The sequence below is a fragment of the Manis pentadactyla genome, chromosome 12 (assembly GCF_030020395.1).
Source record: "Manis pentadactyla isolate mManPen7 chromosome 12, mManPen7.hap1, whole genome shotgun sequence".
Taxonomy (NCBI): domain Eukaryota; kingdom Metazoa; phylum Chordata; class Mammalia; order Pholidota; family Manidae; genus Manis; species Manis pentadactyla.
Genome location: NC_080030.1, coordinates 60,880,260 through 60,905,402, shown reverse-complemented (window position 1 = coordinate 60,905,402; position 25,143 = coordinate 60,880,260). Strand labels below are relative to the sequence as shown.

General features: G+C 38.4%; 1 protein-coding gene across 3 annotated transcripts in view; it reads left to right on the top strand.

Annotated features, from left to right (window-relative positions):
* LAMA2 (laminin subunit alpha 2) overlaps positions 1–25,143 on the top strand; it is a 631,935-nt gene that overhangs the window by 292,355 nt on the left and 314,437 nt on the right. For all 3 annotated transcript variants that reach the window (XM_057489270.1, XM_057489268.1, XM_057489269.1), the window contains one exon: positions 2,499–2,672. In XM_057489270.1, coding sequence (XP_057345253.1) covers positions 2,499–2,672 — 174 coding nt within the window. The remainder of the gene's footprint in view (positions 1–2,498; positions 2,673–25,143) is intronic.

Sequence of the window (25,143 nt, the reverse complement as noted above, 5' to 3'; positions counted from 1 at the left end):
ACTGGAGAAAGAGAAGCCTAGATGGGGAATGAGAAACTATACATAGAGAGATGAGTATGCTAAGAAGTTGGATTATTACTTGAAGAGTCATTTAAGGATTTTAGAAGGTTCAGGATATGATCAGAGCTGTGTTCTACAAAGATCACTGTTTCAGTAAGTGATCTTCCAAACACGCTTTCCTTTCAACTTTGATCAGGTGGTTAACTAACCCTTAACACAACTATCAGATATTTTTCTCTGCTGGTGGTGTTTTTAAGTCAAGTCTGAAATATTATTAATAGTTTGTGGTTGTACTCTCATATCTCAATTTGAATCTACACATACTTTTTCAAATGTATTGCTTTTGGAGCAGATTGTGTAGAACCCACAGCAAATGGGCATCTAGTCTATGTTGCTCCTTTTGTTTGCAGAGTCCCACCCCACCCACCCTCTCGGTTGCTCCATAAATATACAATTGCCATGGTTAGCAGAGTTACAGAGTAGCATTCACCTTTGGCCTTCTGAATCTAGGTCCACTGATACTTGTATTTCAGTAAGTCTTCTGGAAAGAACTTCTGAATCTCACTGGGCTGTCTTAGAATGCCTGAAGGGTGGTATTAGGAAGGGAAGAGAAGGACATAATATATAGCTGACCCTTGAACAACACAGGTTTGAACTGTGGAGGTTCACTAATACATGTTTTTAAATTTTTTTCAGTAAATATCCTGGATTTTAGAGATATGCAACAATTTGAAAATTTGAAGAAAAAATTTTCTTTTCTCTAGCTTGCTTTATTGCAAGCATACAGGATATAATATTACAATATACAAATATGTGTTAACTGACTGTTTATATTATTAATAAGGTTGCTGGTCAACAGTAGGGTGTTAGTAATTAAGTTTTTGAAGAATCAAAAGTTACACATGGATTTTTTTACTGCATTATGGAGGGGGAGGTTGATGCCCCAACTCCAACCCTCCATTATTCAAAGGTCAGTTGTGTTATCATTATCTTATTGTCTAGCTAGCAAATACGTTTCTACCTGGTCTCTTCTTCTCGTCTGATCAGGGCAGTTCCAGCAATTCTACAGCTTTGAGACATGTATAAATATATGACTTCTACATGAAGAAATTTTTAAAAAATATGTTTTATCCACCTAATATCACCATTACCACTCTGCTCCCTGTCACCAACACCACCAAGCAGCTCACACATATCTTAGTGGGCCCCCTGTAGCCGTACCTCAGTATTCAGTGTTTTGTCCTGACTAGGTAGGACAGTTCAAATTAGAATTATAGCTGTATGCTCATGTCTGGCTGGAGCATAAAGATTGAAAAGTAAATTATCACATATCTACTAATTCCTCTTTTAAGGCTCTTTCCTTTTCTGGGCCAAGGATCTAGGCTATGAGTCTACATCACTTCTGACCCCATGGGATGGAGCAAGCACAGTATTACGGCTGTGGCCAAAGCAACAGGCTGGTGAATTCCAATGCCCGTAAGCCTCAAAGTTGAAATTTAAATAGGTGGGCTGGGAGGAAACACTAAATGAAAAGCCATCTTTCAGACACTTGCATATTTTATTTCTTTTCTTCCTGTGCTTTACAAATACATATGTAACACCTTCTGAAACATATTTTTCCATAAGCAACAGGAAATTACTAGTAGAGTGAAAAACATGAAATTCAAAGTCCAACTATTTGATAATTTATACATTATAACCATTGTATGACTTTGAATTTCTACTTTTAAGGAAGAGGTGTATGGAATCATAATTGTGAACATACCTTGGAGATATTGTGGTTTAGTTTCAGACCACCACCATAAAGCAAATATTACAGTAAAGTGAGTCTAATGAATTTTTTGGTTTCCTAGTACATATAAAACTTAGTTTACTCTGTATGATATCTATTAAGTATGCAATAGCATTATGTCTAAAAATCAATGTGTATATCTTAATTAAAAAGTGTGTTATTGTTAAAAAATTCTAATCATCATCTGAGCTTCCAGCAAGTTACAATCACTGATCACAGACCCATAACACATGCAACAATAATAAAAAAGTTTGAAATATTGCAAGAATTACCACAGTGTGACACAGAGACATTAAGTAAGCAAATGCTGTTGGACAAATGGTACCAATAGACCTGCTTGATGCGGTGTGGTCACAAATCTTCAATTCTTAAAAAATGCAATATCTGTGAAGTACAACAAAGCAAAGTGCAATAAGATGAGGTAGGCCTGTATTTTAAAAAGCACCTGTATTTTAAAAAGCACTGGATCAGTAAAAACATATTATTATATAATATCATCCAAGCTCCTAGAACCATCAAGAAAACAAAACAATGATAATCTATAATAAGTACACTTGATATTCACAACTCTCATATTTTTGTGAATTTTCATCATTTTTTTTTAATTTCCAAAAAGAATGGACATTACAAGGAATATAAAAGTAAAGAAGTGGGATGTGTTTTTTTGTTTTCCTAAGTGTAGTGTTGATTGTGTGTTTTCTTTAAGATACAAGACATGAGTGGCTGGTATCTGACTGACATCTCCGGCAGCATTCAGGTGGCTCCCCAGCAGGATGGCTTAGACCCACCTCGGCAGATCAGCATCAGTAGGGCAGAGGCCCCCCCAGCCCTGCGACAGAGCTATTATTGGAGCGCGCCAGCTCCCTATCTGGGAAACAAGGTAAATCTGTACAGTGCTAGATTCTTGCTATGCTAACTGCTCAATAGAAAAAAGGTTTTATTTAGTATTTATTTAAAGAAAGATACTGTATTGGATTGCCAGAACCAACTATGTCAGACTGAACTGAACATTTCTCCCACGCCCCATGGAAGAGGTATGTATACAAGAAGCTAGTGGGCTGTGGTATCCCTTGTACACAGCTTTACACAGTTGGTGTTCTGTGTAAACTTTCTGAATGAATGAATAAATTAATAAAAGCTGTAGGATAATTTTGCAAAACAAATTATAGATCCTAGAAGAAACTGTGTTGTGTTTACTTGAAATAGCTGTTCACTCAAGTTGCCTATGGTGAGACACTTACTGAAGTTTTCCTCTTTTGTTTCTATTTCATTTCAAAACTGGTATTCAAGAGAGCTACTTTTTCTACCTTGTATGCATGTTTATTGGAAATGAAATTTATTACATAACTAATTTAATGCTTGCCACTTATATAAACAGCATGTTCTTGGAGCTTAGAAAGACAACTGTCCTACAAGTGCCAGACTGAAAGCACGTTTGTTTTAAAACCCACTCACACTTGTATAAAAACATACACAGAAAAACAAGTGTAGCAGCCTCAGAAATGCAGGCACTCTTTTTTATTTTTTTCTATTGTAGATTAACTCTGTCTAGATCAGTACCTTGGCTTTTGTCTTTTTTTTAAATTTTGCATAATAATGTGTTGGAAACAAGTTTTGGTAAGTAATTCTAAGAGTGAATACTTGCTTGTTCTGTGAGAGTTAATACTTTGTCAGATGATAGTTAAATTACCTGATCACACCAGAAACTGTGACAGTCACAGGAAAATCCCTTAGCAAAGTGATACTCCTTATGCCCAGTTTTAACCTATAAGAATATAGGATTACATTTTTTAAAATCTTCATTGACTAAACAAATAAAAACATATTTATAGTTACCAAGTCTCTTACACAGCATGTGAGCATTGAGATAGAAAAACCTAGTATGTCATATGCTACTCAGTGAATGGGAACTGGTGGTTTTAGCTGGTTGAAAAAAATGTAACTCATGGACAGTCTCTTATTTTAACAAGCTTCTAAATGCTATCATGAAACATGTATAAATGAATAAAACATGTTTTCAATGAATATGTATTTTAAAAGAGATAGTGTATGTTATATAAAATTCTACAGCTATAATAAATATCTAATTAAACTTCTATTTGCAAGACTCCTTAAAACAAGAAGTCATTCTACCCTACTCTATTTAGAAATCCCCTGCATTCCCAAATAAGAATAAAATAGCGCAAAAGACTTGAAGGTCTACAGCTTAAAATTGCCAAAAAAATTCAATAATAATTAGCTGTATTTTTTTTAACTGCTCTGAGGACTTCAGAAAAGAGACTTAGGTCTACATTGGATGAGTTGCAGAGGTCTTATTTTTCTTATCATGGTGAAATTTATTTAAGGATGGTTTATAGTAGAATACTCTTTACCGTATTTTCCATCATTTCTTCTTTGGTTATATGCTTTTTCTTTCTGTTGGCTGACAATCATACTGACAGAAGGTAAGCAAGCACATGGGATATTAAATAGCATCAAAGAATCTGGACATCCTGTTCATAGTTCTTGGTTCCCAAAGATAACTTACCTTATTCTGGCTGAACTGTTTCTTATAACCACCCACAATAAAGCACTTCATATTCCCCCATAGATAATTTCCACATCAAAAAGCTGTGCTTCCATGTACATCAATTTCCATTCAGTGAACAAAATTTTGGTAACAGGGTGTGCAAATTGTTTGAATATGGAAGACATTTTTTAATGTAATGTGGAGGTCCTTGGTGGCTTACTGTCAGATATCTCAGTATGAATGAAACAATTTGCCTTAATAACTGAACCATATAAGTTTTTGACACTGCAATAACACCAGCAGTTTTCACAAATTACCACAGTACATCTTAACTGTCATGTCACATCACGTAAATTATAGTCATGATGACATGCTTAGCTTGGTTGATTTAATATCTTGCTAAGGAAATAGAAAATTGTAGGACCTTGTTTGTAAATTCAATAGAGCCACTTTTCTAAGTAGTTGAGGCTAAATTCTATACCAGCAATTGCTATTTGAATCAGAAACATTGCCAGAATCTGACAGAAATAGTGTATCAAGCAACTAGTGCATCTGCTTAGATACTGAATTCCATTTACATCCATGACTGGAAGGCTGTGGGTATATAATTCCTCCTCCACTTTTTTAGTGTTAATTCCTAAGTTGAAAAAATATTTATGAGATGCTATTAGCTTTTCCTAAATATTTATATAACCAATTTTCAAACATTTTCCAAGTCACTTGGTTGTAAGACCACTTATAACAGAAGGGAGATGTGCTATGCATATTCTATTATAATGAAGATATCACATGCCATTCCTATTTTTAGGAACCTAACCCCAAATAATAAAAATGCTCTCATGTGAGATATTCTTTGCTAACATAGAGGTCTACCTGATTGTAATAAAACTCAAAGTACAGTAGCCAGTTGAGCAGAGTATGTTTTATCCTAAGAAACATTTTTTATTGACTATAGTTCATCTTTGGAATGATGAGAAATACATAATTGAATATAAGTGTGTGTGTTAAAAGTAGATGCTTAGAGAAACCTAACACATTTTTATACTGCCCATTTAAAATTTTTCCACAATCTTAATATGAATTCTTCAGTGAAACTCCTTAATTTCAATTCCTTGAAAATATTTTTTCCTCATCTGTGAATATTTAGTACACTGGCAAAATCAAGTGTTGAATTTCCCCCCTCATTCTAGATAGTCAAAAAGCATTAAGTGAGGCACCCACAGGGCTGTACTTGGCAGCATTATCATTTTCAGGATGTTTGGCAAATGTTAATGTTTGGTTTTAGGGCATTTGTTTAAGAATAAAAATAAGCAGGAATGGAAAGAGCTAGAGGACAAAGCGTCCTGTGGTTTGTTACAGGCACAGTTAGTCACAAACAGTTTGAGTATTTCAGAGTCAGGAATAATTTACTACTTTAGTAAACGAAGTACTATTGGAACATTGAAATAGTAATTTACTGAAGGTTACCCTAGTGGTCTGAAATAGTTAGAGCAGCTTCCAAAAGCAATTCTCTTCGTGTCTGTAAAGTTCCCTGAGATTCTGCTTGGCCTGTCTGCTGTTCCCTCATTACCATTAAGGCTTGAAATTCTGTCTCTGAGCATTATGAAATTAATCTTAGGTGATTTGTTCTTTACAAAATAATGCTTATTTCTACAACATTATGCTTTCTTTTTCTAGCTTAGAGAAGCTTTTAAATTCTCTTATGTGGTTGCCAAGAATACCTATAGCCCAGTTTAATATGCACAATATGAGTCTGCTGACAAAATAGCATCTGGCTTCTAAAAGTAATCTCTGGAACTTCTTTGTCATGCTTGCTTGACTTTCAATTCTACCTTCCAATCCCAGATTGAAGCGATGGGTTTGAAGGAGATGGATGTTTAAGATTTATAGGACAGGGTAGTTGTTATCACACAAAAGGAGCTCAACAAATACTTTGTGATTAATGCTACCTACTTAACAACAGCAACAAAGCTTTCATTAGGTTGTTCAGAAATGACTCTTGAGTTGAGATTTATGTGACAGGTGAAAGATGATTTCAATCTTAGTTAAAAAAAATTCTAAACTCACTAATAAACATTATCCACTCTCCCTTTAACAACATTAATGTAGTTATGATTTCTTTGCTCCCATTTCTCAAAATATTCAGAAGCAAAGTTTAAACCCTCTCCCATATCCTTAAGTTTGTCCAATATAAGTTTTGGATTAAATCGATTTATTAAGAAGATATTATATATGTGGAGAATGGCATGGCCATAAAAGTAAATAGGAAAAATAAACTGTGATTGCATTTTAGACCATAACTCAGATCTCACCAAGAATGACTTGGTAATGGAGTAGTATCAGAGAAGAATTGCTGCCTAGAATAAATCAAATTAACTATTAGGGGAAAATAAGGAAATACAGTTATTAAAAAACAAAGCCAAAAATGGCTGGCAAACCATGGCATTCCCAGACTGATGCACAGTGGAACTCTCCTGGCACACACCACTCTGCCTCTGGCCTTCCTGCCAGGACACCCCTACCATGGTGCACACTGAGAAACCCTAGCTGCTGCTCACCTGGCTTCCAGCCAGCCAGCCAGCCAAAACTGCCAGCCACACAGTCTACCCACCGGTTGTTCCTATACAAGGTCACCCCTTCAAGACTGAGAGAGGTAGCTGTTTCACCTATTCATAGAAACAAACATAGAAAACAATGAGGAGGCAAAGGAATATGCCCCAAACAAAAGAACAATACATCTTCAGAAAAATAACTAAATGAAACAGAGTTTAACAGTCTATCTGATAGAGTTCAAAGTAATGGTTATAGAGATATGCAGTAGACTTAAGGGAAGAGTGAATGAAGTTCTCAGGGAGAACTTCAGCAAAAAGACAGAAAGTGCGAAAAATAACCAATGAAAACTGAAATAAATGAAATGAAAAATACACTAGAGGGAATCAACAGATTAAAGGATGCAAAAGAACATATCAGCAGTTTACCAGACAGAGTAATGGAAAGCACTCATGCTGGACAGCAAAGTTTTTTTTAAAAGTTAACAATGAAGATAAATTAAATGACCTTTAGGACAACATCAAACACACTAACATTCACATTATAGGAATCCCAGAAGAAGGAGAGAGAGAAAAGGGTGGAAAATTAACTTGAAGAAGCAATAGCTGAAAACTTCCCTAACCTCGGGAAGAAGAGAGACATGTGGGTCAAGGAAATACAGAGAGCCCCAAACAAGATGAATCCAAGGAAGTCTGCAACAAGATGCATCGTAGTTAAAATGCCAAAGATTAAAGATAAAGAGAGAATATGAAAAGCAACAAGTTACATACAAGGGAAACCCCATAAGAGTATCAGCTGCTTTGTCAGCAGAAATCTTAAAGAAAGAGATTTTAAGGGAGCAATTCTGTTTACTATAATTACATCAAATAACAAAATATACAAAATATACAAAAGAATAAAATATTTAGGAATAAAACTTAACCAAGAAGGTTATATTCTGAAAACTGTAAGACCTAATGAAATAAGTTGAAAAGAACACAAATAAATTGAAAGATATTCCATGCTTATGGATAGGAAGAATTAATATTGTTAAAATGGCTATACTGTCCTAAGCAATATACAGATTCAATGCAATCTCTATCAAAGTCTCAATGGTACAGAACTAGGGCAAATAATCCTAAAATTTTCATGAAACTCCAGAAGACCCTGAATAGCCAAATCAATATTGGGAAAGAGGAAGCTGGAGGTATCAGACACCCTGATTTTAAGCTATACTACAAAGCTATAGTAAGCAAAACAGTATGGAACTGGTGCAAAAATGGATGCATAGATCAGTGGAACAGATAGAGATGCTAGAAATAAACCTGTGCTCTTATGTTAGTTAATATATGAAAAGGAAGCAAGAATATGCAATGGGGAAAATACAGTCTCTTCAATAAGTGGTGTTAAGAAACCTAGACAGCTACATGCAAACAAACAAACAAAAAAAACAAGACCACTGTCTTATATCACACACAAAAATAAACTCAAAATGATTGAGGACCTAAATATAACACCTGAAATCATAAAACTCCTAATAGAAAACATATATAGTAAACTGTTGGACATGGACATTAGTGACTTTATTCTGGATATATCTCTCAGGCAAGAGAAATAGAAACAAAAATAAACCAAACTACAGCAAACTACTATTTCAGATTAGAACTTCTTTACAGAAAACTAAAACATCAACTAAATGAAAAGGCAACTTACTGAATGGGAGAATATATCTGCAAATGATATATCTAATAAGGGGTTAATATTTAAAAAAACAATACAGTTCAACAACAAGTAAGAAGAATGCACTTAAAAATGGGCAAAGAACTTCAACAGACAACTTCCCAAAGAACACATACAGGTAGTCAACATACACATGAAAAGACACTCAGCATCACTAAACATCAGGGAAATATATATCAAAACTACAATGAGATATCAACTTGTATGAGTCAGAATGGCTACTATCCAAAGGACAAAAAATAAGAAATACAAAATCTGAGTAGACCAATTACTAGTAACAAAAGTGAATCAGTCATCTCAATAGATGCTAAAAAAGCATTTGAAAAAATTCAACAACATTCATGATAAAAACTCTTAACAAAATCTGTACAGAGGGTATGTACCTCAACATAATAAAGTCCATGTATGATAAATCCACAGCCAACATCATACTTAACAGCAAAATGTTGAAATCTTTTCCTCTAAGATTGGGTACAAGACAGGTATTACCACTCTCAACACTTTTATTAAGCAAATTACTGGAGGTCCTAGCTACAACAATCAAACAAAAAGAGATACAAAGGCATCCAAATTGGTAAGGAAGTAGTTAAACTGTCACTATTTGCAGATGACATGATATTATACATATAAAACCCTAAAGACTCCACCAAAAAACTCTTAGAACTAATAACTTAATTCAGAAAAGTTGCAAGATACAAAATTAATATGCAGAGATCTGTCACATTCCTATATACTAATAAACTAGCAAAAAGAGAAATCAGAAAAATAACTCCATTTACAATTGCATCAAAAAGGATAAAATACCTAGGAATATGCCTAACCAAGGAGGTGAAAGACCTATACTCTGAAAAAACAAGACTACTAATTTTTTACTAATTAAAGAAGACATCAATAAATGGAAATACCTCCTGCACTCATGAATAGGGAGACTTAATATTGTCAAAATGGCCATTCTGCCTAAAGCAACCTGTCTACAGATTCAGTGCAATCCCTATCAACATACCAACAGTATTATTCAGTGAACTAGAATAAATAGTTCCAAAATTCATATGGAACCACAAAATATCCTGAATAGCCAAAGAAATCCTGAGAAAGAGAACAACAAAGGTGGGGGGGATTATGCTACCCAACTTCAAGCTCGACTACAAAGCCACAGTAATCAAAACAATTTGGTAATGGCACAAGAACAGACCCACAGATCAATGAAACAGCATAGAGAGCCCAGATATAAACCCAAGCATATATGGCCAGTTAAAATATGATGAAGGATCAATGAATATACAATGGGGAAAAGACAGCTTCTTCAACAACTGGTGTTAGCAAAATTGGACAGCTACATGTAAGAGAATGAAATTGGTTTATTGTCTAACTCCATACACAAAAGTAAACTTGAAGTGAATCAAAGACCTGAATGTAAGTCATGAAACCATAAAACTCTTAGAAAAAAGCAAAAGCAAAAATCTCTTGAATATAAACATCACCCTTTTCCTGAATATGTATCCTCAGGCAAGGGAAACAATAGCAAAAATGAACAAATAGGACTACATCAAACTAAAAAGCTTCTGTACAGCAAAGGACACCATCAGCAGAACAAAAAGACATCCTACAGTATCTTAGAATATACTCATCAATGATTTATCTGATAAGAGTAACATCCAAAATATAAAAAAAACTAATATGCATCAACACACAAAAGACAAATAACTCGATTAAAAAATGGGCAGAGGACCTGAACAGACACATCTCCACAGAATAAATACGGATGCCCAATAGGCATATGGAAAGATGCTCTCCATCACCAATCATCAGGGAAATGCAAATTAAAACCACATTGAGATATCACCTCATACCTAGGATGGCTACTATCCAAAAGACAAGAAACAACAAATGCTGGTGAGGATGCAGAGAAAAGGGAACTCTCCTACTTTGTTGGTAGGAATGTAAATTGGTTTAAATGCTGTGAAAAGCAATATGAAGGTTCCTCAAAAAACTAATAATAGACATACAATTTGACCCAGGAATTCCACTCCTATGAATTTACCTGAAGAAAACAAGATGCCTGATTCAAAAAGACATATGCACCCCTATGTTTATCACTGCACTATTTACAATAGCCAAGATATGGAAGCAACCTAAATTTCCATCAATAGATGAATGCATAAAGAAAATGTAGTGCATTTACACAATGGAATATTATTCAGCCATAAAAAGAAAAGAAATTCTACCATTTGCAACACCATGGCTGATCTAGAGGGTATTATGCTCTGTGAAATAAATCAGATGGAGAAAGAAATACCAAATGATTTCACTCATTTGTGGAGTATAAAAAAAAGCAAAACAGAGGAACAAAAAAAGCAGTAGACTTGGAGACACCAAGAAGGGTCTAGTGGTTACCCAAGGGCAGGGAAAGGGAAGGGTGGATGGGGAGGGAGAAGGATATTAAAGGGCACTATAATTCGCAATCACAGTATAGGTAGGTCACTGGGATGGTAGTACAGCATGTAGAATACAATTAATGGCTTTATAACATCTAACTATGTTGATAGATAGTGACCACAATGGATGGGGTGAGGACTTGATAATATGAGTGAATGTTGAACCACTCTGTTGTGTATGTGAAACCATCATAAGATTGTATATCAATGGTACTTTAGTTAAAAAAAAAAGAATCAGTTGTCAAAAATCTCCTAAAAATGAAAGTTCAGTACCAGATGTCTTCACAGGTGATTCTACCAAGCATTTAAAAAGGTATTAGTTATCCTTCTTAAAGCAGTCAAAAAAAATGAGGAGGAAGGAAAGCTTCCAAATTCATTCTACAAGGCCAGCATCAATCTGATACCCAAACTAGACACAGACACTACCAAAAAGTAAATTACAGACCAGTATCTCTGATGAACATAGATGTAAAAATCCTCAATAAAATATTAGCAGACCAAAGTAAAAAAACACATCAATGAGATCATTCACCACTACCAGGATTTATTCAATGTATGCAAAGATGGTTCAACACTTGTATATATATGTGATATACATACATTAACAAAAGGAAGAATAAAATCACATGTGATCATCTCAATAGATGTTGAAAAGCTTTTGATAAAGGTCAGCATCATTCATGATAAAAACTTTCAACAAAGAGGATAAAAAGGGAGCATATCTCAACATAAAAAAGGATACATATGATAAACCCACAGCTCACATCATATCCGTTGGCAAAAAACTGAAAGTTATTCCTGTAAGACAAGGAAACATACTTTCACTTTTATTCAACATAGTCCTGGAAGTCCTAGCTGTAGCAATCAGACAAGAATAAATAAAGGTCATCCAAATTAGTAAGAATGAAAAACTATCACTATTTGCAGATAACATGGTACTGTATATAGAAAACCCTAAAAACTCCACCAAAAATGATAAGATACTAGACTTAATGATCTCAGTAAAGTTGCAGGGTATAAAATCAATATACAGAAATCTGTCATGTTTCTATATACAAATAATGAACTAACAGGAAGAAATTAAGAAATCAATCTCATTTGTAATAACACCAAAAATAATAAAATACCCAGGAATAAATAAATCTAGCCAAAAACACCTATACTCTGAAAATTATAAGACTTTGATGAAAGAAACTGAGGAATACACAAATAAATGTAAAGAATTCCATGCTCATGGATAGGAAGAATTGGTATTATTAAAATGAATGCACTCCCCAGAGCAATCTACAGGTTCAATGCAAACCATATCAAAGTACCAGTGGCATTTTTCACAGAAATAGAACAAGTAATCCTAAAATATGTGTGGAACCAAAAAATACTCCAAATATCTAAAATAACCATGAGAAGGGAAGAAAAACACTTGGGGGGTATCATGCTCCCTGGCTTTGGACCATACTACAAAGCAACAGTAATTAAAATAGTATGGTATTGACACAAGAGCAGTTACATAGATCAATAGAAGAGAATAGAGTGCCAGAAATAAACCCATGCATATATGGTCAATTGATACATGACAAAGGCGGGAAATGTATACAATGAGGAAAAGTCAGTCTCTTCAATAAATGATGTTGGGATAACTGGACAGCTACATGCAAAAAAGTGAAACTGTATCACTGTATTATGCCATACATAAAAATAAACTCAAAATATATTAAAGACCTAAATATAAGACCTGAAATCATAAAACTCCTAGAAGAAAACATAGGCATTACCCTCTTGAACATAAGCACTAGTGATTTTTTTTTCTGGATATGTCTCCCTAAGGAAGGGAAACAGAAGCAAAGCTAAACAAATGGGACTATGTTAAACTAAAAGTAGGTTTTACACAAAATTATCAACAAAGCAAAAAGCCAACCTATTGTATGGAAGAATATATTTTCAAATAATAATATCTCATAAGTACCTGATAAGTGTCTAGTATCCAAAATATATAAAGTCATACAATTCAACACCAAAAAACACTAAAGTCAACTGAAAAGTGTACAGAGGATGTGAATGAACATTTTCCCATAGAAGACATACTGATGGCCAACAGACACATAAGAAGATGCTTAACCTCACTAATCATCAGGGAAATGCAAATCAAAACCACAATGAGATTATTACTTCATACCAGTCAAAGTGACTATCAACAAGAGAAGAAATTACAAGAGTTGGCAAGGATACGGAGAAAAGGGAACCCTCATACACTGCTGGTGGGATTGTAAATTGGTGTAGCCACTATGGGAAGCAATATGGAAGTTTCTCAAAAACCTAAAGATAGAAATACCATACAACCTGGCCATTCCTTCCACTTCTGGGAATTTACCCAAGGAAAAAATCACCAATTTGAAAAAATAGAGCACTGCTATGTTTATTGCAGTATTATTTACAATAGCCTAGATATAGAAGCAACCTAAATGTCCATCTAGAGATGAATGGATAAAAAAGAGTGGCACATACAATAGGATATCACTCAGCCATAAAAAAAGAATAAAATTTTGCCATTTGGGACAACATAAATGGACCTAGAGGGTATTATGTTAAGTGAAATAAGTCAGAGAAAGTCAAATACTATATGATTTCACTTTTATGTGGAATCTAAAACACAAAACAAATGAACAAAAACAAAAATCAGAAATAGATTTATAAGTATAAAGAACAAACTAGTGATCACCATAGAGGAAGGTGTCAGGGCTCCAAGGGGGTGGAAACAGCCAAAATAAGTGAAGGGGATAAAGAGGTACAAACTTTCTATTATAAATAAATAAGTCACAGGGCTGGAAAGTACAGCATAGGTAATAATGTCAGTAATATTGTAATAACTTTGTATGGTGACAGAAGGTAGATATACTTGTCATGGTGAGCATTTTGTAATGTATATAATTGTCAAATCAGTATATTGTACACCTAAACTCCCCCAAATAAATAAACAATCCAAGAACTCTTTTATTGCCCATAGTTATGGTAATGTCTACTATGAAAAATTAGGTCAACTATGAGGACTCAAGTTTAAACATAATATCTCAATCTTACATATCCTTGTCATAATATTATCTTGATTTGTTTTCTAATTAAACTTACAAAGCACTAATTCTAAGTTATTATATAAAAGAACATTTTATTCCTATGCAGTATTTTGTTTATAATGACTTATGAAGTACAATAGGGACAAAGTTTTTATAGTTGATCAAGTGAACATGAACTAAATAGGGGAACATTCCATTTCACAATAATATGGTAGGAAAAGTCAAGTTTACTTACCAGTAATTTCAATCTTAGTGGACATTGCAATATGGTTGCTAACAAAACTAATGTAATCTAGGGCTACATTTGTTGGAGTTTACTAGTCACATAAAAGAAGCAATGGTTATACAGATTCTGCACAAAACATGTCACCCAAAATATTCAATTTACTTGTGAATTTTTGTTTTCATCTCTCTTAAAATACATGAACAAGGTCATTAGCTAATGAACCAAGATATCCCAGCTAGCTAATAAGATAGAGCCAAGACTGGAATCCAGAGGTGTCTAGCACTTTCTAATTGATCATTTCTTTCATTCATTATTAATTAGTTCTTGTAAGGCATAGTTTCAGAACAGAGATGCTTGGGCAGGTTCTCCAAAAGAAAGTATAAGAAAAGAAACATACAGACATGAATTTATACAAATGCAAATTAGTGAAATAACAGCAAATATCAATAGAGAGGACACAGACCCCAAATCTTGTTCTTAAAGGATTACAAAGCTCTGTCAAGATTAGTAGAGAAAAAATATAGTAAATGTACACATTAACAATTTTAGAAATGTGATTATGGACATGAGTAAAATGAGTTAAGGAAATAAAAAAATGAGGAAAATCATGAAAACTTAGCAAGCAATAAATCTAGTTACTGATAACAATAAGTAAATTTCCAGAATAATTGAAGTGAAGAAAACTGACTCAAAGGGGAAAAAAAATGAAAAGCTACATGAACATTAAAGCAAATGAATCAGTAGTCAAAAAAAATCTTCCCATAAAGGCAATACCAGGTCTGTTTTGTTGACAGGTAACTTAAATCAATGTTCAACTCTAAAAACACTTCAACCTATACAACCCTTCTACAGAACAGAATAATGGGGACTCCTCCTCAAGGAGTTCTATGTGGCTTGGTATGTTTCATGTCAAACCTTGACCCAATGCAGGTATGTAAAAGAAAATCCCTATCTAAACTCACTCAGGAAAGTAAATGCACATATCCTAAACAAAGCATGAACAATCTGAATCCATAATGTGTAAAAATGGTAAAGCTAAACTGGCCAAGTTGTTTTTACCAGGAGTTCAAGGTTATTTTAATATAAGAAAATCAGTTTAAATAATTAACCATATTGACTGACTAAAAGAGAGGAAAAAACCAATTTATCTTAATAGATGTAGAAAAATCAATGGGTAAAATTCAATTATTCATGACACTTAAAAACTTGCAAATTAGGATTGGAAAGACCCTTCTTTAACTGATTAAAAGTATCTATACAAAAATGAATAGGAAATACTTAATATAAAATGTTGAAAAAATTATTTTTAGAGATCACACATATGGAACAGTTTTCACTATGATAACTTGTATTTAACATTGTACTAGAATTGGACACTGTAGTAAGATAAATAAAAGATTAGAGACAGGAAATAAATAAAACTCATTTGTAGATGATACGATTATCTACTTTGTGAACTCAAAAGGTAATAAGAAGGGCACTGTATATAAAATTAATATGTTGAGTCAATTCTTTACATCAGCAAAAATTGGCTTAAAAAGTATTCTAAAAAGAAGTCCTTTATATTAGAAGTAAATATTAAAAGTTCAAAGAATTAAGTCTATATGGAAATGCAAAGGGCCAGGAATAATCAAAAGGAAATCCTAATAGAAAACTGGAGATGATGTTTTAATCAAAACCTATCTGATATGAAGACATAAGATTTATTTTAAAAAGATATAATGATTAAGGCAAAGTACTATTGGTGTGAAAATAGATGAAAAGATCAAAAGAACTCATCAAATAGCCTAGAAATATCCCATGTGTACATGGTATAGTGAAAATGGAAATTTAAGACTACAATTGTCACCTGGCTTTAATATCACCCATTTTATACCCTAAAGAGCCTGTTTGCATACCTTTGGGCGGCAGGAGGTTTACCTATAGACAGAGACACCCATCAGTCATGAGAGTACTGGCCTAGGGGTGGGTTAGAGAAGAAATACACATTTGCCCTACATAATTGGTCAAGTGCCTGCTAGTCACCATAAAGACCTGCCCACAGAGTTCCTCCTGGTGCTAGAGCAGGGAAGGGAAGAACAGAGAGGGTGGTAAGAGTGGAGAAGGGAAGCCTAGAGGGAAGCACGAAGAAGCAGCACAGCCCTGGTGCTAGTAAGCATGAGAGCACGGAGGCTGGAGGAGAGAAGCCGTCAGAGCACCTGTGCTAAGCAGAAGCAGCAGGGAAGCTGAGCCATCAGCAGGAGGCAGCATCTGGAGAGAGCAGAGGCCATGGAGCCTGGAGAGACTGCGTGCAGCCAGGCCTGAGACTGAGCAGAAACAGAGGCTTGCTGCTTCTACATAACCAGGTGGATGGGTCTCTAGCCCATCCTGACCTGCTGCTGTGAGAATAAAACTGGGTATGAGCTGCATTTAACCACCAACTTGCCCTTGTCTTTGCTTGGTCTCATCAAATTCATCGTGAACTTGCCTATAGCAGGGAACCCCTCCTCTGGGAGCACATGGATACTTGAGAGAGGAGAGACAGAGGGAGGAAGGGAGGCAGAGAAGGAAAGCAAGAGAGGAGAGAGGGGAGAGGCAGAGAAAATTGGAAAGAGGAGAGAGAATGTTACTGGCTGAGATGCTGCACTTTCCAGGGTCGTGTCTTGGAGGTGACAAAGAATGAGCCCAGAAGATGAGTCCAAAGCAACCAGCAGACCTTTTAATGGAAAATGAAAGAATTCCTGCTAACCAAGAGGGGCTCCAAGAGAGGATATCACTGAGGTGGCTCTGTCTAGGAGTTTATTAGCTTCTAGGAAGGAGGAAATCCACACCTCCATGGACCTGATAGACAACTTAAATAATGACATCACAACTCATTCCTGATTGGCTGAAAGTACAATGCTCTGTTTGCCTAGGACAACTCATTCCTGCTTAGCTGAAAATACAATGCTTCATTTGCATAGGGTGTTAACAATCAGGGCTGAAGTCTGTCTACCTAAGTGTGCTTTCAAATGGCTGGGTTGCATTGGAGCTTTTTGAAAGGAGGAAGCCCCTGTGACTGGCTGGGACTTGCTACTGGTACTGAGTTGGGGATGGGAAAACCTTTCCATCTTCCAGGCAGAATTTTCCAATAAGTGGTTTTTTGTTTACTGTGAAGCCCTGATCTTAGTTTTCCCTCTGGCTATTTCTCACTGGGGCCACGAGTTCTGTCTGCCTGCATCTGCACAAAATCCTGCCTCAACACGCCCTCAGAAGCGGTAGCTCTAACTGCCTTAGGGAGATGGGCAAAGACTGCTCAAGCTACTTCTTGTTGGCAGCAGGTGAAGATGAGGGAACAGCAGTCTGGGTTCACTCTTTGAGTGACCTAATTGCCCACAGAAGTTGTGAGGGACTGTCATGGTAGGTTTTATTTGCACCACTGTCTGGAGCTGGATAGATTCTAGGTGGGAAGAACCAACTTTTGTTAGTAGATTTAGGATACAGGGACTAAAAGTTATGAGAAGGATATGTATAATGAGGGGTCTTAAAAATGGTGCAACCCATTTGGCCCACTTCATTTGATTGGACTAGGTATTATGGTGTAGTCTGTTTGCCCAATCTTGTAGCTTTTGAACAGCATCTCATACAATGCTATACTAATTGATGTAGAAACATTATTTATTTTGAAGAAAAAGGCAGAGACCTTTTCTTAGCTGTGAGGAGGTCTAGACCTCACTTATTTTGGGGAATTACTCTCTCTAGGGAGTCAATCTGGTCTTGAAGTGTCGAGATGCTTTTGGCCATGTGGTTTAAAGCTTTTGTACGCTCTTGAGAGAATTTTAGGAAGTACACAGTGGATGTGATGACTCTCGCAACTTTGGCGCTTAGGGATGTGGAGATGCAAAGGCCCGCCAGAAGCAAAATGAGGTGAATGGCTTGTCTGGACTGGACAGCTGATGAGGAGATACTTTGAAGGAGCGGGATAGTGATGGTCTGGTTATTGGGCATAATGTCTATCTGGGCCACTTGGTATATTAGGGTACATATCTTGGTCTAGTTGGCCTGGAGGCAGCAGTAAGAGGTGGAATTACAAAGAAAGAGCAGTCTTGGGGTACCGAGGCAGGACTCAAGTCTTATGGATGCTAGCCAAGAAAAGGAGGAGAGGGACTTGAGATCCTCCTCTAGGTCTGAGATTTTGTTCTCCCAGATGGAGTATTTGCCTGAAAGAGTAGCCCCTGTGAGTGTCTGATACCAGACAGCAGTGGGTAAAGAAGTATAGGAGGTATGATTGTGAAGTGTCAGCTGGGAGGAGGAGGATTGCAGCAACACAGAGCAATTAGGACGATAGTCAGTTCCACTCTCACATGTGCACTGAAAAGGACTCAGGACTCTGGAGTCATGGGCGCTTATCACTTGAAAAGATTTTCTAAGTTTTTTACAGGTTTACAGGAATAGTGAGGCAGAGGGTCCTCCCCGTTAAGAGTGAGACCTGCTTTTTGAGACATTCAAGGCTTCAGTCAAAAGTGATGTATCTATAACTCATGACTTGTGTAACTTTTGCTGCGGTGGGAGTGGACAGAATTATTGTGTGTGGTCCTTCCCAGATGGGGGCAAGAGGAGGTCTGGTAGAGGGCACTGTCTTAACTAGGCCTAGTCTCCTGGCTCAGAAAGAGGATTTCTTTCCTTTCTCTCCTGGGCACTTTCTAGCTTCTGAAGGGTTCATTGAAACTGGGCCAGGAAGGTGACTTGCTATATTTGTACAACTGTCTTTGTGTTGAGGAGGAAGTCATTGGTTAAAAAAGGCTTACTATACAGCAGCTTAAAAGGACTGAGGCTTGCCCACTGAGGGGTATTTCTGACTTGTAAGAGTGCAGTGGGAAGGAGGGAGATCTAAGGGAGACTGACTTCCTGGGTCATTGTCCTTAGGTATTGTTTTAGAATCTTATTTGTTCTCTCTATTTTGCCTGAGGATTGGGGAATCTAAGAACAAGGGAGGTAATAATTGTATTCCAAGAGCTGAGGCAACTCTCTGAGTTATTGTGGCCTTGAAGGCTGGTCTATTATCACTTTGCAGGCTCTTGGGCAATTTGAACTAGGGAATGATCTTGTTCAATAAGGTTTGGACTACTTCCCTCACTTTTTCAGTCCTGCAGGGGAAGGCCTCTATTTACTTAGTAAATGTGTCCACTTATACAAGAAGATATTGAACTCTCTTAGCTTTAGGCATATGGGTGAAATCAATTTGCCAATCCTCCCCCAGATATGTCCCAGTCTTTTGCATCCCTGCTGAGGCTCATCAATGGCTGAGAGAATTGTTCTTTTGATACACTTCACAGGAGCTTGTTATCTGTTTTATTCTTTCTTGAAATCCTTTTCCAAGAAATAGACTACTGGCTAACTGAACAGTCCCATCCCCTCTCAGATGGAAGGACTAACTGAGAGTCTTTAACAGCTTCTACCTGTTGGCTAATGTTAAGAGAAACTTCCCTTCTTTATTTTGAAACCATCCTGAGGGTTGCAAGATTAACTTTTCCCGAAGGGCCATGTCTGTCTATTGTTGGGAGTACTGGGGCTTGATTTGATTTAGGGACTGTTCCCAAAACAGGTGGACTATAGTGATAGTAGGCTGAGCTGTTTGTGCTGCCTCTCCGGCTGCATGAGCAACCTGTCGGTTTCCTTCTGATACTTCATCTGTTCCCTTCTGATGCCCCTGGCCATGTATAATAGCCGCCTGCCTGGGGAGGAAGACAGCACAGAGTAGCTGGTGAATTTCATGATGATATTTAATAGGGGACCTATTTGCAGTGAGGTAATTTTTTTCTTTCCAAATAGCAGCATGGGCATGGAGGACTAAGAGAGCATATCTAGAGTAAGTGTATATATTGACCCGGTTTCTGCTCACTTCAAGAACCCTAATTAGAGCTATTAGTTCTGCTAATTGGGCACTGGTTCTTGGAGGAAGGGGAGAACATGCAACAGTCTCAGTGAGAGATACTATTACATATCTTGCCCTCTGGGTTCCTAATTCTACAAATGAGCTCTCATGAGTTTAAAAAAAAAAAAAAAAACAGATCTGGATTTTCTAGTGGGGTCTGTCTCTCTCTGGTCCTCCCATGTCATGTAAGTGTGAAGAATTACTCTCTCAAACAATCATGTTCTACCTCCCCCTTGTTCCTCAGGGTAGAATGCAGCTGGATTGAGGAGGGGGGCACGTTTTTGTCTGAACAACAGATCTCTCTAATCACATACCCTGGTATTTAATGAGGCAGCTATTAGAAAGCCAGAGGTTGCCCTTAGAGGATAACAGCCCTGTCATATTATGAGGAGAAAGCATAGTCAGGTCATTCCCGAGAGTTGGCTTTAAGGCCTCAGGGATTAAGAGGGTTCCTGCTGCCATGGCCCCCTTTTGCCGCTGTGTTCAGTTCCTTGCTTAACTACCCAACGGGTTGTTGGGCCCAGACTCGAGTCTGGGTCAGGACTCCCAGGGCAGTTCCTTTCCTTTCTGTCACATACAGGTTGAAATTCTTTCCCGTTGGAAGGCTAAGAGCTGTGGCCTGCAATAGAGCTTTTTTTTTAGCTGCTCAAAGTTTCATTGGGCCTTTGGTTCTCATGTTAAAATTTGAGTATTACTGGCTTGTGTGTCCTTGACCAGCTATCTCCCCAAATTTAGGAATTTACAATCTGCAGAATCCAAGGATGCCCAGGAAGTTCCTGAGCTGTTTTAACATTCTGGTCAGAGGGAATATAGAGATGGGTTTTATTCTGTTGGGGATCAAAGCCCTAGACCCTTTAGGTGGCACAAGGCTCAGGTATTTTATTGAGGGCTAACACAATTGGGCTTTGTTCTGAGAAACTTCTTTATGTTCTCTTTCTGCCAGGAAATTGAGAAGGGTTCTCATTCTTTTCCAGTAGTCCTCCTCTGAGAGAGAACAGAGGAAGAGGTCATCTACATATTGTAGGACTTGGGCTCAGGGAAATGAAAAGTCTGACATGTCCCTAGATAGAGCTTGGCCAAACAGGTGAGGGCTATCTCTGAACCCTTGGGGCAGGACAGTCTACGTTAATTGAGTGGCCCAGTGGGAAGGATTTTCAAAGGCAAAGAGATATTGGGAATCAGGTTGTAGAAGTATGCAAAAGAAGGTATCTTTTAAATCTAAAACCATTACCCAAATACAGGGATTTAGGTAAAAAATGTAAGATACATGAATTGGGCACTACAGGATGAATGGGAACCACTGCCTTATTTGTCAGATGGAGGTCTTGCACCAATCTCTACTACCCATTGGGCTTCTGGATTCTCAAGATAGCGGTATTGCATGAGCTGTTACTCAACACCAGGAGGCTTTGGGACTTGCAGACTGGTGATAATGTCTCTTAGCCTCTTGCGAGCCTTGGGCCTCAGGGGGTCCTTGCCTCTGGCGGGGGAAGGTGGCTGAATCTTTCAGCCTGAATTCTCCTTCAATCTATCTTCCCCTGGGTGGCCCACACATTGGTGTGTATTTCCATTTTCAAAGGGGGCAGGAGGATGGCCCAGGAGATACTAGTATGGTGGTTCCTAGTCTAGATAGGATGTCTTGACCAAGCAACATGGTGTGGCTTTCAGGAACCATCAGACAGGTGTGAGAAAATAGATTCTCCAGCTTCAACTCACAGATGTGAGAAGTGCTGGGTCAAGGCTTTTCCCGCGACCCATCACAGTAGTGCTTATGGGAGACAGAGGTCCAGGACTGAATCAGAGGACAGAAAGGGAGCTCCTGTATTTAGGAGAAAGTTGTCCATTTCTTTTCCTCCACTGTGAGGATTACCCAGGGCTCCTGGAGATAATAGCTGTGTGACATGAACTTCATGAAGAGACCCTGGACCCCTTCAATCTTCTTGGTCGATAATGACTGATCATCCTGTCCTTTGGGACCTTCACCCCTGGGGCAGTGTGCCTTCTAGTGTCCTTCCTGACAGATGCTCCCTCGGGTAACATCAGGGCATTCTTTCTTGAAGTGCCTTTTATGTCTACAGTTGTAGCACTGACTCAATGGGCCTGCTCGGGTGTCCTCTGGGGACCTAGTTCAGAACGCTGCTACCAAAACGGCAGCCTTCTTTCTGTCCCTCCAGTCTCTCTCCTTAGCCTCCTCTTGCTCTCATTGTAAAAGATTGCTATGGCCACCTTTAGGTGGACTAGGGTGCTATCAGGCCTCAAGGCTAGTTTCTGTAACTTTCTTCTCACATCTGGGGCTGACTGAGTCATGAATTTATCCTTGAGGGTCAGGTTCACTTCCATGGAGTTGGAGGATAGATAAGTGTGTTTGATTAGTGATTTTCTCAGTCTTTCTAGAAAGGCTGAAGGGTTCTTTTCTGCCCCCTGCATTACCAGAAAGATCTCAGAGTGATGTAGGGACTTAACCCTGCTTCTCTGGAGCCCTTCCAGGAGGCATACCTGGAAATGTTTATGTCGCCAGGTAGCCAGCAGATCATTAGCATCTCAGTCTGGATCGTCTCGAAGGACTGCCTGGTGACATGTGAGGTACATGTCCCTCTCTCTTGAATCCAGGTTAGAGTCTTGATAAGACATGTACACATCATCTTCAAATTTTTTGGCCACCTCTAGGGTGGCCTTGACTTCATTACCCATCAGGGTCTGGTTCAGGATTAACATCAAATCTAAGTCCTGTCAAAGACATGAGTGAGATTCTGGAAGACTTCTGTATATTTCTCAGGGTCATCCGAGAGCCTACTTAGATCTGCTTTAATCTGCCTAAGGTCCTGTAGGGAGAAAGGGATTTGCACCCCAGTGGGGCTAAATTTTCCTCCTGGCATCTCTTGCAGGAGACAGGCCAATGAGACTGAAGTACCAATGGGAAGCTTTGAAGAGGGCAATGGATTCAGGGATGAAGGGGGCAATTGGTATAGAATTGGGAACTGCCGTTTCCATTAGGGGAGAACAAGAAGGAGATTTCTGAGGTGCTTCTCCTCCTGGGGTTTTGGGTTCTGGGATTAGGTTTAAGTCCTCAGAATTTTCAGGTTTAGAGGTAATCATAGCAAAGATGCGCGAATCAATCCTGCCTTTTCTGACACAGTTCCAGCCTGTCTCCTGGGCCCAAGAAGACCTGTATATAAGGGATCTCTGACCATTTCTCCTCTTGTCTGTAGAAGAGATCTCATGGCAGGATAGTATTACAATTGATACTTCCCTCAGATGGCCAGGCTTCCCCATCTCCTGGTTGGTAGTTGGGCCAGGCATGGGTGCAGAAGCTCATTTGCTTCTTCAGGGTGTGGGGATCAAAATAATTCAAGTTTTTGAGTATACATCCCAAAGGGGTGTAACTGATGTGGTCTTGGCCTCAGTGTTCCCCATCTGAAGGATACCAGGGAAGGGAAGGGCATCCCCTTTTTCATTCCTAGGGTTACAAGGCATCCCCTGGCCTGTCCATCCTTGAAACTGAAAGGACGTTCCCTCGCTCTCCGGCTCATGATGGCCTGGGGAGGAGCAGGATCTCTGAGTCTGCCCACATAGTTGCTCTTTCATGCTGGAGAGCCACTTGGAGCCTGGAAGTGGGCAGGTATTCCCCAAAACTAGGAATTTAGTAAAGCCTTGGCTAATATAGAGAGCACAGTAGGCTCTCTAGGAGTCGCCTGGTCAGTAGGAGGAGCTGGAGGTCCACCCGAGTCTGAGGAGGCTATGCCATACAGGGGAAGAGGGGAAGTTGATACAGGACAGGGAAAATAACAGACACAGTGTTAGTTCCCTGGCCCTGCCCTGGCTATGGGCAAGGAGCCAAGACCAAGCTGTCATCATAATTTGATTTGGAATGGTATCATTTAGGGAAGGGTCACAACGACCACAAGGACAGATGCCTTTGGTGGGCAAAACATTAGATGGTGACACAGGGCGACCATTTCTTGTTTGACATTTGGAGGGGGAAAGGAAAAGGAGGGACCATCCCAGGGCATGACACTGTCTTGCTGAGAGGGAGAAGAAGGGGGATACTAGTGGCACTCAGGGTGAAGAGGCCCTAGGAGATGACACAGGATTAGGAATCCCTGGTCTCCAAAAGAGCCCAAAGACCTCTGAAGGTCCCCAGTATGGATTGTTGGTTTCCCATTCCATCTTTCAAAGCCTGTTCTCTGTAAGACAGGACATGTGGACATTTTACTGGGCATAATCTGGGGCTTGGTGAGCAGTAGAGATGTACAGAAAGGAAGAATGGAAGACTATTCCATCCATATCAGGGTGGCTTTCTGTGAGGAGCTGGGGGAGGTTGCCCAAGTTACTCTCGAAAGAGAGAATAATCAGGGGAGCTTCTACCTAACCTTCCTCTGCCTCCCAGGAGGGCAACCAAGAGTAAAAGAAGGCCGCCCCTTTAAATTCCTAGTTGGGAAGTTGGTGTCTGCATTTTGACAGGAGACCTTAGAGAACCAACCAGGGAGTGGCCCCCAGCCAGGACCTCCCAATTGTCTGTGTCCCTCAGTCCCTCCCATCCAAGGGGAGTCTTGAAAAGGAATTCTGACTCTTACTCAGCTGACATTCCTGAATCCCGAGTGAGGGAGATGGGGAATCAATCAAGGGCAAGACAGAGGAACCTCTCACCCGTGTCTTAAGAACAGCAGCAGCTGGTCCCTCTTAGATGACTGATGGGTGCCCAAGTTTGTGTGCAGCAGTTGGCATGGTTTCTTAGAAGGAAAGCAAAGAAAGATGCTGGTTGCAGCTGATACTCACCCCTCAAAGGTGATCCTGGATGAACCCCAAAAAGATGTTGCTGGCTGAGATGATACACTTCCCAGGTTCATTTTTTAGGGGTGATGAAGAATGAAGCCAGCAGATGATAAGTACAAAGCAACCAGCAAAGCTTTTAATGAGGAACAAAAAGGAAATAATTCCTGCTAGCCAAGAG